Below are 19,345 nucleotides of genomic sequence, written 5' to 3' on the forward strand. Positions count from 1 at the left end.
TTCTTAAATACTTGGTAGAAATACTTATTACTAATAAAGATAATCAAAATATATCAGACTAAGGGGAGGAAGAGTTGAAAATTGTCAGATAGTTTAAAATTAAATAAGGATTCTTGAAAAAGATTTGGTCTTTAAAAGTCCTTATGAATATTTTAAAAAGTACTTTGAGAAACTTTTTAAATGTTTCAAAAAAAAACTACTTTGAAAAGTACATGTTTAAAAAGTTACCTTAAATTATTTTAAAAAATAATTTAGAAAACACTTTTATTTTTTAAATATCTGTTTGAAAATTGATTACAATTACTTTTTTATTTATTTTGAGAATGTCTTTGACAAGATTTGAAAATTTTATGCTTTTGAAAAATCATTATTTTAATAATATTTTTTTAGAAAAATACTTTTTTAAAAAATATTTAGAAATACTTTATAAAATTTAGCTTTATAAAATGTTTTATTTTTACAAAATTCAATTTTTAAAATTTTGAAAATTTCAAAATTACTTTGTAGAGTTTGAAAAGTTCATTTTAAATTACTTTACCTTTGTGAAAATATTACTAGTAAAAATTATTTCAAAAGATAATACTTTCTATTTGGAGTGGGTAGTTTAAAAAAAAACTCATTTTCAAAATTACTATTTAAAAACTTGAAATTATTATTTGACTTGTTTGAAAAACTTAGTTTGCAAAATTTATTAATTTTGCTAAATCTTTGTTTAAGTTGTTCAAAAATTTTCAAACATTAGTCAAACAATTGATTGAAATATTTGCAACTTTTGTTTTAAATTTTATGAATAATTGAAAATTTATGCTTAATGCGTTGCATTATTTTTTGATGTATGCCAAAAGGAAAAATAATGGATTAGATTAGAAAAATTAACTCACTTTACTCAAATTTAGAAAAGTAAACTTAAAGTAATGCTTATTTATATTTTTTAAAATTTTAACGCATGTTGTTATTATATCAAAAAGAGGAAGATTGTTGGTGTAGGTTGTACTGATAATTATGTTTTGATGTATAATAAATATGTTAAAGTTGTTAGGATCTTTCGTACGGCTAGAGAGGGGGGTGTGAATAGTCGCCCCAAATCGCTCTCGTTTCTTCCTACAATTAGGTTAGTCGCAGCGGAAAATACAAAGAAACGAAAGAGAAGAAAACCAAACCTTAACACGAGGATGTAACGAGGTTCGGAGATTAGGGCTCCTACTCCTCGGCGTGTCCGTAAGGTGGACGAGTCCGGTCAATCCGTCGGTGGATGAGTCCCCGGAGAACCGGCTAATACAATATACTCCTTGTGGGTGGAGAAACCTCGCCACAAACGTTTGCAACAGCAAACAAAGAGTACAAGAGCAGTAAGAAAAGCAATACAATATGAATACAATCGCACTCTACCAATTGCTTGCTTTCTTGTCGACTGGAGGTGAAGCAGCAACTTCACGCGACGCCTACAACAGCAGGAACCCAGCCGGAAGCTCACGCGAAGCTTTGGAGGAGCTCAACAAAGCTCAAGCACAGCAGCACTTAGAACAGCAAGAAGGAAGAAGGAGATCTTTTCGCACAGAAGATGCCTCGATCCTTTATACCTGCGAAGAAGAAACAGTGAAGGAACTAACCGTTGTGTCGCAACGGCTAGAACCCTGATCGGTCTACGGACCGATCAGGCCCTGAGCATGACTTCTGTTTGTCACCGATCGGTCCCGGACCGATCGGTGTCGGATAGCCCGATCGGTCGTGGACGATCGTCTCTGATCGGTCCATAGACCGATCGAGCCGCCTCACGCCATCGATCTATTCACGATCGGTGCGGGCCTCGAGGCCATCAAATGGATCGGTCGGCGCACCGATCCACGGTTTCTTCTCGCGAGGTTCCCGATCGGTCTCGGACGCATCGATCGATTGTCGATGAGCCATCGATCGATTCGATCGGTCACCGGACCGATCGAGGCAAACTCAGATCGGTCTGGTCACCAGACCGATCCAACTCCTCGCTTTAGAGTGCCCTCTCTAACCTAGTTCGGAGAACGAGCTACCGAGCCCTCTCCGACTCCATATGCCAAGCTTCACTCACTTGGACTTCTCAACACCGGATGTCCGATCACCCTTGATCCATCCGGATTTTCCCTTGCCCGCTTCACTCACGGGACTTTCCAGGCTTCACTCACCAGGATTTCACACTGCCTAACATCCCGGTTAGGACTTTCTCATTCACCTAGCTTCACTCACTAGGATTTTCACCGCTAGCTTCACTCATTTCCCGGCTTCACTCACCGGGACTTTTACTGCCTGGCTTCACTCACCAGACTTTCCTCTGCCTGGCTTCACTCACCAGGACTTCCCAACCGCCTAACATCCCAGTTAGGACTTTCCTCGGCTTCACTCACCGGGACTTTCCAACCGCCTAACATCCCGTTAGGACTTTCCCTTGCCTCGCTTCACTCACTGGGACTTCTCCGTGCCAAGTCTTCATACTTGGACTTTTCCGTGCAAGTCTCCATACTTGGACTTTTCCGTGCCAAGCTCCTTGCTTGGACTTTCCATGCAAGTCTCCATACTTGGACTTTTCCGTGCCAAGCTCCTGCTTGGACTTTTCCGCAAGTCTCCATACTTGGACTTTTCGCGTGCCAAGCTCCTGCTTGGACTTTTCCATGCCAAGTCTCCATACTTGGACTTTTCCTGCCAAGCTCCTGCTTGGACTTTTCCGTGCCAAGTCTCCATACTTGGACTTTTTCCCGAATCAGGTCAACCAGGTCAACCTTGACCTACGGTTGCACCAATAATCTCCCAAACATCTATTCTTGTCCCATATCAAGAATAGAACTCTCTCACGAGTGTCAAACATCAACATGCAACACAACTAGGTCAACCTTGACCTAAGGTTGCACCGACAATCTTCCCAAGTCAAACATCAAAATACAACTCGAGTCAAGTCAACTCGAGTCGGGTCAACCAGGTCAACCTTGACCTAAGGTTGCACCAACAATCTCCCCCTTTTTGATGTTTGACAAAACCATAATCAAGTTAGGTTAACCCGATAACCTAACTTAGGTTTTCAACCATCTTCCAATGTCCAATGTTCTTTCCTTGAACATTCTCTAGACATTCTCCTTAGGTTAACCCGATAACCTAACTTGGGTTCTCTAATAATTCTCCCCTTTTTGACACACATCAAAAGTATTCCAATGTTCTTCCTCGACATTCTTTCCCTAGCTTAGGTTAAACCGATAACCTAACTTGGGTTCTCCAATAATTCTCCAATGAACACTCTCCCTTTTTGACACACATCAAAAGAATAAGGAGGGTATCAAGGTCAAGAGTTTCTTCTAATGAAAGTCCCATACCTTTCATTGAAACTCTTATTTTCCCTTGATACTAAGCTCAACAATCCACTTAGTGATAATCCCATATCACTAATCCTCAAGGAGTAAAACTCCCCTAAAAGTCAACTCCCTTGACTAATAGTTAAAACTCCCCTAAAGGCCAACTCCCTTGACCATTGCACCAACAATGTCTTGGAGAGTTTCAAACCTTTAGAAATCTAAAACCAACTTTCAGCCGAAATTTCAGACATGCAGTCGAATTTCAGCACATTGGCACGCTATCAGACCTCACTGGATCGGTCACCAGACCGATCCACAGCACTCTGGATCGGTCCAGTGACCGATCCAGCCCTCCCTGGATCGGTCCAGCGACCGATCCAGACACTGATCAGGGATTTCTGATTTTTCCTCTCCCGAAATTCAGAAACCCCTAATAAATTCCAGAAAATTCGAAAAATTGTGAAATTTTGAGGATACATTCCTCATATCATACACTACCATGGAAAAATAATTTTCTATGAAAATAGTTTCCATTTTCAAATCTTGATACAAAGTTCAAAAACTTTGAAATAGTTCAAGTTTTAACTCAACTTTGTATCACAATGTTCAATGATGAATGCTATCACTAGGAAAGCTTCATCAAGGTTTTTCAAATCAATTTTAAAATGCTTTTAAAACCATTTGAATTTAGGACCATAATCTTAGGGCTAAATGTACATGACTTGTACATAAGCTTTCCTATGATCCTCCATTTCTTGAATTAGGGTCATCTAGGTACAAGAATTATGCACCTTGATCCTAACTCATGATCCTAATATCTCACACACATCTAAAGTGTATCAAACCACATTCAAGTCAATTTGATGTGAGATATGGGTTAAGGTCAACTTAGGCTAAGTTCTCATGCATTTTCTAAACATCAATTTGATCTCAATATCAAAATGTGTTTTTCCTTAAATCAATTACATTGATTATAATGCAAGAGATGATGACATGGCATATAATGATATCATAAGTAAAAACATGTGCCAATGTCATGATGTCATGGCATAAAGTTTGAAAACTTAAATAAAGCATGACATATAAACTAGCCTAGCACTATCATGACATTTCAAATGATGATAAAACTAAACATGATGTCATGACATGTCATATGGCAAACAACCATGGTAAGTTAACACAAATAAAATACCTAGATTACCTATCTAAGTATCCTTAATCTCTTAGTTAACTTAAATTCTAATCCTAGATGGCCCATATATCCCTAAGAGAAAACCAAAATCCCAATTATGGTTTTTCTCTAGGTTTCCTTAAATTGTGCCAAATAAGATTAAAATATTCTCACTTTGGCACACTTTACTCTTCCAAGGAGTGAATGATAAAGATTATCCCTTTCATTTTCAAAGGTTCCCAAAACCTTGAAAATGCTCCTTGAGTGTCAATTTCCTCAAAGTTGGGTTAACTACCCTTCTTATTGGAGTTGACACTCTCTAACCCATCTATGGGGTAGAAAATGCTCCTAGGAACCCAATACCTACTTGAGCTCATTGGGTTCACTAAAAATTCACTAGGGATGACTTCCCTAGCAACCCTCCTAATGACCCTCTTAGGCTTTAAAGCCTTGGTCATTTGGGTCTCATCAAGATCAACTCTAGGGGTGACTCCCCTTGTGACCTTGGTGGTGGTCTTCCTAGCCCTAGGTTTTATTCCATAATCGAATGGAACATTGTGGTAAGTGGGCTTGACCACTTGGGACTTAGGTTTGTGACCCAAACCTTTCTTGTCCTTGGGCTTTGGTTTTTGACCCTTAAACCCTAGAGATGACTTCTCCAAGTTCTTAAGAGCCTTTTCCAAAGTATCAAGTCTTGACCTCAAGACTTGATTCTCCTTCTCTAATACCTCAATTTTTGATTTGTCATTTTTCTTTGAGGTATTCCTAGGCATGTGTCTAGTTGTTTTGGGGTTTCTACCTAGGTTCTCCTTAGCCTTAGATGAGTTAATTCTAGGGTTAGCATTTCTAGAATTGTTCTTATCTAGGCCAACTTGTTTCGCACCTAAGCATGTGTATCGATTTCTCATGTTATCATGCTTATCATTATTGACTAGTGCAATAAAATTTCTCGCATGCATCTTACTAGTATTGCACGAATGAGACTAAAATGATACCTTAGGGTTTGCCTTAGCTCCCCTTATAGAAGTGCTCGGTCTCTTGCCCTTGTGAGGTTGCCTCCCCTCGGACAATGGCTCCTATAGTGTCCCCTTTGCTTGCATTGGAAGCACACGATGTGCTCCTTGCCCTTGCGTTTGGGGACTCCGGCTTCCTTGACCTTTGGCGCCGGTGGAGTCTTTCTTACCCTCTTTGGACACTTACTCTTGTAGTGCCCAATTCCCTACACTCAAAACACATTATATGCAATTTACTTGAACTTAAAGTGTTTGAGTTACCTAGGATTGAGGATGAATGGATGTTCTCTTCTTCATCCCTCCCGGAGGTAGAAGCTTCTTCTTCGTGCTCCGAACTTGAGCAAGAGGAACTCTCCTCCTCTTCTTCCTTGGATGTTGAGTAGCCCTCAACTCCCAACTCGCTCCCTCCATGATGTGAGCTACTTGGCTCACTAGGCTCCTCTTCATGGCTTGAAGTGGAACTCTCCTCATGGTACTTGGCCAAGTTATCCCACAACTCCTTGGCATTGTTGTATTCACCTATCTTACGCAAAATATTAGTAGGTAATGAAAATTCAATTGTTTTAGTTACCTCATTGTTGATCGTTGATTGATGGACTTGTTCCTTTGTCCACTTGTTCTTCTCTAGAGGCTCTCCTTCTTTATCCATTGGAGGAGTAAACCCTTCTTGTACACAAAACCAATTCCACATATTAGTCCTAAGAAAATACATCATCCTTACCTTCCAATATGCGAAGTTGTCGTTGTAGAAGGGTGGAATGGTGATGTCTTCTCCGAATTGATCCATCTCTAGCGCTTGTGCTCCCACGGGTGTGAATCCGATGAAGAGCGACCTCGCTCTGATACCACTTGTTAGGATCTTTCGTACGGCTAGAGAGGGGGGTGTGAATAGCCGCCCCAAATCGCTCTCGTTTCTTCCTACAATTAGGTTAGTCGCAGCGGAAAATACAAAGAAACGAAAGAGAAGAAAACCAAACCTTAACACGAGGATGTAACGAGGTTCGGAGATTAGGGCTCCTACTCCTCGGCGTGTCCGTAAGGGGGACGAGGCCGGTCATCCGTCGGTGGATGAGTCCCGGAGAACCGGCTAATACAATATACTCCTTGTGGGTGGAGAAACCTCGCACAAACGTTTGCAACAACAAACAAAGAGTACAAGAGCAGAAGAAAAGCAATACAATATGAATACAATCGCACTCTACCAATTGCTTGCTTTCTTGTCGACTGGAGGTGAAGCAGCAACTTCACGCGACGCCTACAACAGCAGGAACCCAGCCGGAAGCTCACGCGAAGCTTTGGAGGAGCTCAACAAAGCTCAAGCACAGCAGCACTTAGAACAGCAAGAAGGAAGAAGGAGATCTTTTCGCACGAAGATGCCTCGATCCTTTATACCGCGAAGAAGAAGAAACTAACCGTTGTGTCGCAACGGCTAGAACCCCGATCGGTCTACGGCATCGATCAGCCTAAGCGCACGAGGCTTGTTTGTCACCGATCGGTCCCGATCGGTGTCGCGATCAAGCCCGATCGGTGTGGACCGATCAGGAACCTCCGATCGGTCCATGACCGATCGCTCGCCTCACGCCATCGATCTATTCCGATCGGCGGGCCGTCGATCAAATGGATCGGTGGATCGCCGCAGACCGATCCACGGTTTTCTTCTCGCGAGGTTCCCGATCGGTCTCGCCGATCGATTCTGTCAATGAGCCATCGATCGATTCGATCGGTCACCGCACCGATCGTGAAACGCAGATCACCGGATCGGTCACTGGACCGATCCAACTCCTCGGTTTAGAGTGCCCTCTCTAACCTAGTTCGAAGAACGAGCCACCGAGCCCTCTCCGACTCCATATGCCAAGCTTCACTCACTTGGACTTCTCAACACCGGATGTCCGATCACCCTCGATCCATCTGGATTTTCCTCGCCTGACTTCACTCACCTTCCACCGGCTTCACTCACCAGATTTCACACCGCCTAACATCCCGTTAGGACTTTCTCATTCACCTAGCTTCACTCACTAGGATTTTCACCGCTTCACTCACCAGATTTCCAATCTGCTTCACTCACGTGACTTTTTCCGTGCCTTCACTCACTGTGGACTTTCCTTGCCAGCTTCACTCACGGACTTCCCAACCGCCTAACATCCAGTTAGGACTTTCCATCCCTGCTTCACTCACCAGACTTTCCAACTGCCTAACATCCCTTAGGACTTTCCACCGCCTAGCTTCACTCCTGGGACTTCTCCGTGCCAAGTCTTCATACTTGGACTTTTCCGTGCCAAGTCTCCATACTTGGACTTTTCCGTGCCAAGCTCCTGCTTGGACTTTTCGCCAAGTCTCCATACTTGGACTTTTCCCTGCCAAGCTCTGCTTGGACTTTTCCAGCCAAGTCTCCATACTTGGACTTTTCGCCAAGCTCCCCGCTTGGACTTTTCGAAGTCTCCATACTTGGACTTTTCGAGCTCCCTGCTTGGACTTTTCCGTTGCCAAGTCTCCATACTTGGACTTTTTCCCGAATCAGGTCAACCAGGTCAACCTTGACCTACGGTTGCACCAATAATCTCCCAAACATCTATTCTTGTCCCATATCAAGAATAGAACTCTCTCACGAGTGTCAAACATCAACATGCAACACAACTAGGTCAACCTTGACCTAAGGTTGCACCGACAATCTTCCCAAGTCAAACATCAAAATACAACTCGAGTCAAGTCAACTCGAGTCGGGTCAACCAGGTCAACCTTGACCTAAGGTTGCACCAACAAAAGTTAGATGCGTTATTTGTCTAACATTTTTACTAAGTGTGTAGGACTTGATGGGTCTAGAGGACCGAAACACCAGGTTGAAGTTCACCTAGGTTGATAGTTGACACAAAGTCCAGATTAATTGAAATTTGGCAAAATGAAGTCCAGCTAGGTTGATAGCTGGCATAAAGTCCAGATCGATTAAGATCTTATAGGAAGAAGTCTAAATTGGTTGAAATCTGGTAGGAAGTCCTAGTGAGTCAAGTAACCTGGCATCAAGAAAGTCTGTAATTGGTAAGTGGAGGTAAGTAATTGGAGAAAAGATCTAGTGAGAATATATTCCCGGTTGAGGGAACAGTAGTCATCAATCTAGCTTAGTACATTTAGGAAACCTAAGCTGAGACCGTGACTAGATCCTAGTCTCGGGGAAACATGATATAATTAATACTATTATCTTATTATGCTAACTTTATGTTGCAGGATAAATATATTATGGCTGCATGGATTAACTCTTTTTTTATAGGAAAGACAAGGGTGAAAAAGAGTTATCCGGACCCTCGGAAGGAATCCGGGTGCTTGGAGTTGATCTAAGCACTGGGACTAGTTTCGCCCGGACAGGTGCCTGGCCAGGCACACAGACGGTTCTGGCGCCCGGAGATGCTCCAAGCGCCCGGACCAGTAAAACTCATCCAGAAGTTGAGTTGCAGCGCGACGACTGACCGAACCCACGTCAACGGTCTAGGCACCTAGAGGGGGTCCGGACACCTCGAGGTGGATAAACTTCGAGGATGAAGTTTTGACGAGAGTTCGCCTTGTCAGCATAGTCCAGCCGCTTGGGAGGGGATCCAGGCACCCCGATGGGGCTATAAATGGAGGCTTCAACCAGCAGCTCAAAAACAACATCTGCTACGACTTTTGTTCCTATGCACTACTCTAAAGAAACTCCTAAGACGCTGTAATGCTCCTGCGACAACCAGCAATTAAGTTCTACCTATTTTCTCTGTTGATATTAACATTTCTTTATAGTTCTTGTACTTTATTTTTGTAACATTTCGAACTATTAGTGGATTGTCCAACAAAATCACTCAACGAGTGCGGACCTTGGAGTAAGAGTTGTCGAAGGTTCCGAACTAAGTAAAAAACTACTTGTGTTAGTGTTTGTCTTTTTCATTATCGCTTCTTTCTCCTTAACTTTATTTCCGTTGCGTATTCTCGATTTCTAAAAAGGCGATGAACGCTATTCATCCTCCTCTAATGCCTTAACGATCCAACATGTGTTATGCCCTGTGGGCCGCCTTTCTTCTTTCATGTTTTATTAATTGAAGGAGAGTTATAAAATATAAAATTAATTTTATTATGTTGTTCGTTAAGATGTATATTTAGATGGAGATGAAGTTTTCATATATAGAAATGCTAAATATTATAAGAAAAATAAGATTATAAAATAATTTTTAACTTTGAGTCATGATATATTTTGGAGATTGATAGGTTATTATTTCAAGTAGTATCAAGATTATGACTAAAATTTCAAATTTAAGTTCGTTTTCAATTTCTTAAATTTAAAATTTAGATTTTTAGGTGGTGAGAATCAATCTACACTATTCAAATCTCAAATCTCAGGGGGCGTTTGGTTTAGGGTAATAGGAGTGGGGAATGGGAATGGGAATCATTGATTCCCATTGTTAATGTTTGGATTATAGGAATAGGAATACAAATAAGGGAATGAATCCTTGAAATTGGGTAATGACTCATTCCCATTTTCATCAATCAAAATATTCCTTATTCCAAAAATACCCTTGACTTAAAACTAAAATTTTCTCCATTAATATCAAATATCAAAATATATTTATTTATTTTTTCTTTCATATCACTTATCTCTCCTTATTCTCTCTCATTATATTTTCTCTCTCATCATAGTTTCTCTCTCAGCATTTTATCACACTTTCGCTGTCCTTAATCTCTCCTATCACACTCTCTTTCCTCTTTTTTCTCATTCATTTTCTCTCTCATCATACTTTCTCTCTTCTCAATCTCTTCCATCGCACTTTCTTCCTTCTTTTTTTCCTCATCACACTTTCTCTCTTATCATACTTTCTCTCTCCTCAATCTCTCCCATCACACTCTCTTTTTTCTCATCACACTTTCTCTCTCATCATACTTTCTCTCTCCTCAATCTCTCTTATCACACTTCCTCCTTTTTTCCTCAACACACTTTCTCTCTCATCATACTTTTTCTCTCCTCAATCTCTCCCATCACACTCTTTTCTCATCACACTTTCTCTCTCCTCAATTCTCTTATCACACTTCCTCCTTTTTTCCTCAACACACTTTCTCTCTCATCATACTTTCTCTCTCATCACACTTACTCCTTTTTTCCTCAACACACTTTCTCTCTCCTCAATCTCTCCCATCATATTCACTGTTCTCTTTTTCTCTCGCCATACTTTCTCTCTCCTCAATCTCTCTCATGACTCCCTTTTCTTTTTTTTTCTCACTATATTTTCTCTCTCTTCATCCTCTCCTATCATACTTTCTCTCACATCATATTTTCTCTCATCATGCTCTCTCCAATCATACTCTTTTTTTTTCCATTTTCTCTCATCACATTTTCTCTCTTTTCATTCTTTTTTATCACACTTTCTCTCTCATAATACTTTCTCTTTCATCATTCTTTTTCATCATATTTTTCTCTCACATTCATCTTTCTCTCACATCTAATTTTTTCTCTTATTTTCCTTTAAGGGTAAAAAAAGAAACTTTGATTTATTCCGATAGAAGATATACAACTAGCCAAACATTGCTTTTAAGAGTGATATCCATGCTCATACCCATTCCCATTCCACAATACAATGATTCCCATTCCGATTCCTATTCCTAGGAAAGAACCAAACGCCCCCTCAATTTAACAACCGCTAGCACTGGACGGTCCCGAGAAAACCCTTCAATTTCAACCAGCCGTCACGCTGCAGTGCTCGACCGTTGTTGCTCGACTCGCTCCGCCGCAAACGCACCTCAATGCTCCGCGAGTAAACCTTTCGTCAACTTACCATCATCATCAGCGAGTCGAGAACCCATATCAACGCTGGATATGATATCCACGTAGCAGACACACTGTACCTTATCTCACTTCTCAGGTGCTCCGCACTAGAAGACCTAAACCCTAGAGAAGACGCTTCTAAAAGGTTCTAGAAACCATGGAGGTTTATTTACTCCCGCTCAGCCCCGGCCCGCTGTCATCGCTAGAAACTCCGATCGCCTCTGCTGCACGGAATTCCTTGTAACCGGCCAAGATCCCTACTCCGATCCCTCCTCGAGCCGATCATGTATCGCGCCGTCGCCTCCCTCGCCTCCAAAGCTCGGTAAGATTCATCTAAGACAAAGAACTGAGTAAATATACAACTTTCTCTGCTTACTTTTATTGCCTCGTCCTTGGTTGGCTTTTTGGTTTTGTAGGGTTGCCCGTGGCGGCGGAAGCAGCAGCAGACAGGTTGGAAAGTTTGGATTTTTATTTTTTTTTTTAAATTTGGATCGTTGATTTTGAGCTGCGATCGTGAGGATCTAGTGTTTGCAGTGTAATGGATTTGTGGTGGTGTTTGTAGATTGGAAGTAGACTTGGTTGGAGCAGAAACTATGCCGCTAAAGATATAAGGTTCGGAGTTGAGGCCCGTGCTTTGATGCTCAAGGGTGTGGAAGATCTGGCGGATGCTGTGAAGGTGACTATGGGCCCAAAGGTATAGAATTCTTTCTTAACTCGGTTTGAGGTAACAGCGATCACGGAAGGGATTCAGCATCCTTTGTCTGATTACGTTTTGCTTTTTTGTTGGCTTGACTGAACTAATTTTTGGCGTGTTCCTCTGCTTGCTGGCTTGAAGGGTCGTAATGTTGTTATTGAGCAAAGCTATGGCGCACCCAAAGTTACAAAAGACGGCGTAACTGTAGCAAAGAGCATTGAGTTTAATGATAAAATAAAGAATATGGGTGCCAGCCTTGTGAAACAAGTCGCCAATGCAACCAATGACGTTGCTGGTGATGGTAAGTCTTTCTCTCTTTGATGACAAAGCCTTTTGTTGACAAGATTTGCACTTTGGCGATTATACTGAATACTCACTGATAAATAACAGTTGGGCGACAGGTAATTTTCTTGTCATGGTTACTGGAGTGTAACTAATACACTCTGATTTGTTTTTTGTCACGTGGTTTCCATGTAAATGCTCGCCAGAGAGATTATTTTATCATGTATTTTCCTTCTCTGGTAGATAGATTTTGTTATGTTCTGTAGAAGTGGCATTCTAAGGATTGTAGCATTGCTAGATCTTGATATTTTACTCTTTATGGCATGAGTTGAGTAGTTAAATATCACATCTTCATTCAGAAAATAGCTCAAATGATTTCCATGGCGTGCTGTTGCTACTCATGACACTTTTGTGTCTGGATCATCTCTTTTAGCTAATATCATTTTCTGAATGTATGCAGGCACAACTTGTGCTACCATCCTTACGCGTGCAATATTTGCTGAAGGATGTAAGTCAGTGGCTGCTGGAATGAATGCAATGGATTTGAGGCGTGGCATCACAATGGCTGTTGATGCTGTTGTAACTTACTTGAAAAGCAGAGCTAGAAGGATTAGCACTTCTGAGGAGATAGCTCAGGTAATTGTTTCTGCATAATCTAGAATATCTGACTACAGTGCTCTTATAATTGGAAATTATAGATTCATATTGTTCCTTTTTTTGTGTGTAACAACGTGTAAAATTGAGGTTGGTTCTGTTTCACAGGTTGGTACAATATCAGCCAATGGAGAAAGGGAGATTGGTGAGCTAATTGCAAAAGCAATGGAGAAAGTCGGCAAGGAAGGAGTAATCACTGTCTCAGTAAGTTGCATACTCTTGGTGTTGATATTTTTATGCTATTTGTATATTTTCTCCGCTTGCTGTTCTGCATATATATATATTTTTTTTTTCACTTGAAGTGAGGGCTCTTAGGTATATATTTACATTCAAGAAGTATTCATAACTCATAAAACAATTTGACTGCATTACTTTAGAAATATCATGTTCTTTAATTGAAATTATAATATGCTCTTAATTACCTAATGCAGATAGTTGTTTCTATCTGCCTGTCATTGACACTGATCATCCTTCATTTACATACTTCAAATTGTATGCTCTTAAGTATGTGATGAAAAGTTTAATTGTATACTACTAAGTTATTATTAAAATATTTTCATTTGTGGGGGACGGGGAGAGTAATACATACGATACAATGGTATAATGTAGCAACAAATCATATGCGCCAACTATTTGTTTACATGAGCATATCGTGTCATCCAACTCTAGATTACTAGTATTATGATTTGAGTTTATAATTGTCATTGATATGAGTTATACTTTGTAGATTGATCTGGTTGTTTACAATATTCAAATGGATTTATATGTACATAAGATGCTAACTAAGTTATTAAGCTTAACTATTGATACAATGGTATAATGTAGCAACAAATCATATGTGCCAACTATTTGGGGTTGTTTACATGAGCATATCGTGTCATCCAACTCTAGGTTACTAGTATTATGATTTGAGTTTATAATTGTCACTGATATGAGTTATACTTTGTAGATTGATCTGGTTGTTTACAATATTCAAATGGATTTATATGTACATAAGATGCTAACTAGGTTATTAAGCTTAACTATTGAATTTGTGTGTATTTGCCAAACATCTCTAGTAATTTTTCCTTTTCACCTCAGTTTTACCGAACACATTCTTAGCTGTCTCACAATGGATTTTTTCTCAACTTGTTCACTATGCAAAAAGCTATATTGGATGGATCCTTCTTAGACAGACTAAACTCTTGATTTTAACTGAATAAAGATGTAGATAGGGCTGTATATTTGTTGCATTTGAGACAAAGTAAAATAATTTCCTGTATTTCCAGTTGTAACTAATTTAAATGTCTCTTTAATACATTATGTTAGTGCTGATGCCTTTCTAGTCATCAACTAATCTTGTAGCCTACAACTTTTGAAATCATTTTGTGTCGGTAAGGTCATGTGACACAACTATGATTGTGTGACGATGCCTCCGGCGACAGCCAGGCAACACGTAGTTGAATAAGATGCCTGCTGAGCAATATCATGAGATTGAGGAAGAGGAAAGGGAGAGCTTAAGGTGGGCAGTGGCAGTTGCATGGGGGAGAAAGTCAATGGGATTGTGAGAAGAGTGGGCGGGGGTAATTTGCACATGAGGAAGAAGGGCGCTTTGATGTTGCACCTTTATGGGAGAGAGGGGGATGCTCATGCTCATATGATCCGACAGGAGCATACAGAGAATGGTGATTTTAACAATTCAACCAACCTGAACTTAATTTTGACCCGATCAGCTGAATCCATTGGGTTCAGTTCACCTTGGTCCAAACTGGTGAATCCTTTTAAAATTTGTTTTGAGTTCGCTCCAAGCCCAAACTGAAATTAAATTGACCTCCACCTGATCATAGCAATAAATCCTAATTAAACCTTCATAACATCTATGTAGAGTCTAATTAAGCTTTGGATTATAACAAGTTGTTTGATTTACTAATTCTGCTCTTGCTGATCATTTGGAGACGCTCTGTTTAATATAGAGCATGAATATAAGGCTGCAGGATATTAATATGAGATGGTAGAAATGCCCTTGCAGTTCTGCAGGTGAGAACTTGAGACGTAGGATACATGTGATATCGATACGATGAAGAAAGTGCTTTGATACAATCTTGTAACACTCTAGTGTTAGAATAATAAGTGTGTGTTTGTAAAACTTAAAAAAACCACTAACCTAACAGCTTAGAAGTGTAAGTTACATTAAGTGTATTGAGAACTTAATTAAATAATGTATCGTTAAATGATTGTAATTGTTCCTTTATATACATGTACTGCAAAGTAAAAGGTGAAAAAAAAATCAGTTAGGAGGAAGTATGCAATGGATAATAATTTTTAGGAAACTGGATGGTTTGTCATTGTTCCTTCATATCAAAATAACATTTTGCAAGTTCAGTTCAACAATGTTCTTGAAAAAATGTCTTTTCATTTTTTGCTAAATAATCAATTCATTTATGTCTTAGAAATAAAATAATTTTCATTTATTATCTTAGAGTGGTTTAATGGATCCATTCCTTAAATATTTGCCATAATTTTAATGTTGGCTGGGAACCTAACGCAACCCTCCTCTTTTATCCGGACGTGGGATTGGCCATGATTAGGTCGTCACAGGTGGAGTTATTATCTTAGAGTGCTACATGAAGTTATATAATCTGATGTTTGTGGCTTTGGATCTTGATTGATTATTGGGTATATATATGCTTATTATCCTGCCATTTCTGCATGAAGTATGACTAAGTGGATGAGGAAAAACATCCTTATTCTACCAAATTAAATGCTGACATTTTTTATGCATAAGGAAAAATCAGTTATTTTGGAATGTGCTAGTAACTGTTGATTTCTTAGATCTTATACATGTTTACCCTTGTTTCTTAGGTTTCTTTTTTCTTCTTTTACTTTGTGTTCCATTTAATTTTCTTTCACCAATAAACCTGCTGACATTTGTACTACGAAAATCATCTGAAAATCTTATGGTGCTTTGTTAGGATGGAAAAACTCTGTTAAATGAACTGGAAGTTGTTGAAGGGATGAAACTTGAACGCGGCTACATATCACCTTATTTCATTACTGACCAAAAAAACCAAAAATGTGTAAGTAGCCTATCCTGATCATATCTACTTAACATTTCTTTTATTGTTTAGTGAATCTCATTTTGGAATTTTCAGGAACTCGATGATCCTCTAATTTTGATACATGAGAAGAAAATCTCAAGTATTAATGCAATTGTCAAGGTGTTAGAGTTGGCATTGAAGGTAAAGTATCCTGATTCAACATGTTTTTACAGGATATGATATCTACTCACATTTTTCTTTAATGTGCTCAGAGACAGAGACCTTTGCTAATTGTTGCTGAAGATGTAGAAAGTGATGCATTAGCAACTTTGATTCTAAATAAGCTACGTGCTGGAATTAAGGTCAAAGTTTTATTTTAAACCACCTTTTAGTCATTTATGATTGTAAATTTCTGGTCACCTACTGTTGGTTATTTTCTGATGCTGATGCAGTTGTGATCATTCAGGTTTGTGCTATTAAGGCACCTGGTTTTGGGGAGAACAGGAAATCGAATCTGCAAGATCTTGCTACACTCACTGGGGGATCTGTTAGTATCAACCTTTGTTAATGATTTGTTGTTTGGTAATGTTTTAAAAAAAGTTATCTTCTTGTTTGCTGTAGCTCATAACAGAAGAACTAGGCTTGAACCTTGAGAAAGTGGAACTCGACTTGCTTGGTACATGCAAAAAGGTGAATCAATGTTTTTGTTTTTGTAGTTTTTTTGTCACTAGTTCAAGTAGTTCTGTTTCTAGAACAAGAAGGAATGGAGTTGATTGCATTAAGAGGTGTACATGCCGTAAGCTGATATAAAAACGTTGATATTATAGGTAACAATCTCAAAAGATGACACTGTGATTCTTGATGGAGCTGGGGACAAAAAGGCTATTGAAGAGAGATGTGAGCAGGTTGTTCCTTTAACCATTGAACCATGAGATGCCAGATTAAAGCTTGCATTTGTTAAATTCTATCTTTTTCTTTGTGACAGATACGATCTGCTATTGAATTGAGCACATCAGATTATGACACAGAGAAATTGCAAGAGAGGTTGGCAAAACTTTCCGGTGGAGTTGCTGTCCTCAAGGTATGGATCATGTTCATGAAGCTCAGATTACAGCTAAACTCCTTGCATTTCTTCTTAGCAAGCAGAAAAACTATTCAAAACAGTTCAGTTTTATTGTCTGTCTACATGGTTTCATTGTTCTCAGTGTTTTGTGAGCTACAATTGTTTTATGATTTTAATTTAGCATTCATAAACCCGATCAGTGTCCACGTCATCTGGTAGCAAGTTTTGAGTATATTTTTGTAATAATTGTCACTCAACAGAAGTTCAACCAACAATAGTTGCCATTTTTCTGTTGAGCTGTTTTATGAGTTGCATTTTGCATTTATATTTTCTCTACAGATTGGAGGAGCTAGCGAAGCAGAAGTTGGTGAGAAAAAGGACAGGGTCACAGATGCCTTAAATGCAACAAAAGCTGCTGTTGAAGAGGGCATTGTACCAGGTAATCCATGTCTTTCAGCCATTCCCGGGGAACATTTGACATCTTTTCCTCAAAATCTTTTACAACTAACAATCTGTTTCTTTTCAGGTGGTGGTGTTGCCCTTCTTTATGCAGCCAAGGAGCTGGATAAGTTGGAGACTGCTAACTTTGATCAAAAGATTGGTGTCCAGATAATTCAGAATGCCTTGAAGGTTCTCGACTTTCATCTAGCTAAAGGTGGCAGTTTAGCTTTTTATCTGATAGTCAACTCATCTGTTCAAATCATTTTGTACTTGTCCAGGCACCAGTATATACAATTGCATCCAATGCTGGAGTAGAGGGGGCAGTTGTCGTCGGCAAGCTCTTGGAACAAAATGATCTTGACCTTGGTTATGATGCAGCCAAAGGTGAGTTTATTCTCTCACTGGAGTTTAACTCAAATTCTGCACTGCTACTTAAACATCAAGCTCTCTTCTATATCCAGGTGAGTATGTCGACATGGTGAAATCCGGTATTATCGATCCATTGAAGGTCATTAGAACTGCATTGGTAGATGCAGCAAGGTATATACCCCACCATTCACTGGATATGTTTGCCATCCCTAGTTCATTTGATGAATTAATGCGAGCATTGCTCCTGATTGCAGTGTCTCCTCTTTGATGACCACCACTGAGGCCGTGGTGGTGGAACTACCCAAGGACGAGAAGGATGCTCCTGCGATGGGCGGCGGCATGGGCGGAATGGACTTCTAATTTCATTTCTTTGAGAATGCTTGGGATCGAATTAGAACTCGCCGTCAGGCTTCGATTTGCCTTCGAGTTTGGCAGCAGTCTTTTATTTCATTTTGTTGCTGAGGCTAGTCTTAATGGTAGAAGCCAGATAGGAAAATTTTGTTCTTCTTCTTCTTCTACCTGCTGCGGAACCTGGTATGCAAATTCCTGTTTAAGGACATTTAAGATGCTGATTTCTGAATTTTAGATTCATGTATGATTAGTATGAAAATATTTTTTTGTAATAATCATATTTTGAAACTGAAATGCCTTCGAATTGTGTTTGGCAATGATGTGCGTGTTATCCGGCTCTCACGGATTGGTGTTTGTATGGTTGTTTACTGCAGTAGGTTTGGGATCAATTCTAATATGAAAATATTTTATTAGACGCTTGATCTCTCTAATATAAATAGTTGCTGTGTTAGGTTAAGGTTACAGAGAGAACCTTGGGATCCTTTAGATTTGTTTATCTGTTGGTTTTTCAAAAGTCCTAAAATGAAATAATTTAAATTTTAATTTATCTGTTAGATTTTGACTTTAATCAAAATTATTTAAATATAATAATTAACATATTTTAGTCTTGATCAAACTGTTTTAATATTCATTAAATTATTTTAAGTAATTTTAAGGGGGCGTTTGATTCTTTCCTAGGAATAGGAATCGGAATGAGAATCATTGTATTGTGGAATGGGAATGAGTATGAGCATGAATATCACTTTTAAAAAATGTTTGGTTAGTTGTATATCTTCTATCTGAATAATTCAAAGTTTCCTTTTTTACCCTTAAAGGAAAATAAGAGAAAAAATTAGATGTGAGAGAAAGATGAATGTGAGAGAAAAATATGATGAAAGAGAATGATGAGAGAGAAAGTATTATGAGAGAGAAAGTGTGATAAGAAAGAATGAAGAGAGAGAAAGTGTGATGAGAGAAAATGAAAAAAGAGAGTGTGATTGGAGAGAGCATGATGAGAGAAAATATGATGTGAGAGAAAGTATGATAGGAGAGGATGAAGAGAGAGGAAATATAGTGAGAAAAAATGAGGAGAGAGATTGAGGAGAGAGAAAGTATGGTGAGAGAAAAAGAGAACAGTGAATATGATGGGAGAGAGTGAGTAGAGAGAAAGTATGATTAGAGAGAAAGTGTGTTGAGAAAAAAAAGGAGTAAGTGTGGCAA

General features: G+C 39.3%; 1 protein-coding gene across 1 annotated transcript; it reads left to right on the forward strand.

Moving 5' to 3' along the window:
- Positions 1–11,438: 11,438 nt before the first annotated feature.
- Positions 11,439–18,462, forward strand: LOC122024074 (chaperonin CPN60-2, mitochondrial-like). Its single transcript, XM_042582608.1, has 18 exons — positions 11,439–11,596; positions 11,691–11,724; positions 11,837–11,968; positions 12,110–12,269; positions 12,711–12,886; positions 13,013–13,108; positions 15,856–15,960; positions 16,036–16,122; positions 16,194–16,283; positions 16,388–16,468; positions 16,543–16,611; positions 16,749–16,826; positions 16,907–17,002; positions 17,324–17,423; positions 17,511–17,614; positions 17,704–17,809; positions 17,887–17,965; positions 18,049–18,462. The coding sequence occupies exons 1-18, from the start codon at positions 11,559–11,561 to the stop codon at positions 18,152–18,154; spliced, it is 1,737 nt and encodes a 578-aa protein (XP_042438542.1). The 5' UTR covers positions 11,439–11,558; the 3' UTR covers positions 18,155–18,462.
- Positions 18,463–19,345: the final 883 nt, after the last annotated feature.

This window comes from Zingiber officinale, chromosome 9B (assembly GCF_018446385.1).
Source record: "Zingiber officinale cultivar Zhangliang chromosome 9B, Zo_v1.1, whole genome shotgun sequence".
NCBI classification, from domain to species: Eukaryota; Viridiplantae; Streptophyta; class Magnoliopsida; order Zingiberales; family Zingiberaceae; genus Zingiber; species Zingiber officinale.

Bases quoted from the DNA above. Each gene is read 5' to 3' on its own strand.
- LOC122024074 (XM_042582608.1), top strand. From the start codon at position 11,559: ATGTATCGCGCCGTCGCCTCCCTCGCCTCCAAAGCTCG. The intron at 16,284-16,387 runs GTCAAAGTTTTA...GTGATCATTCAG, and splicing joins AGCTACGTGCTGGAATTAAG to GTTTGTGCTATTAAGGCACC. The intron at 16,469-16,542 runs GTTAGTATCAAC...TGTTTGCTGTAG, and splicing joins CTACACTCACTGGGGGATCT to CTCATAACAGAAGAACTAGG.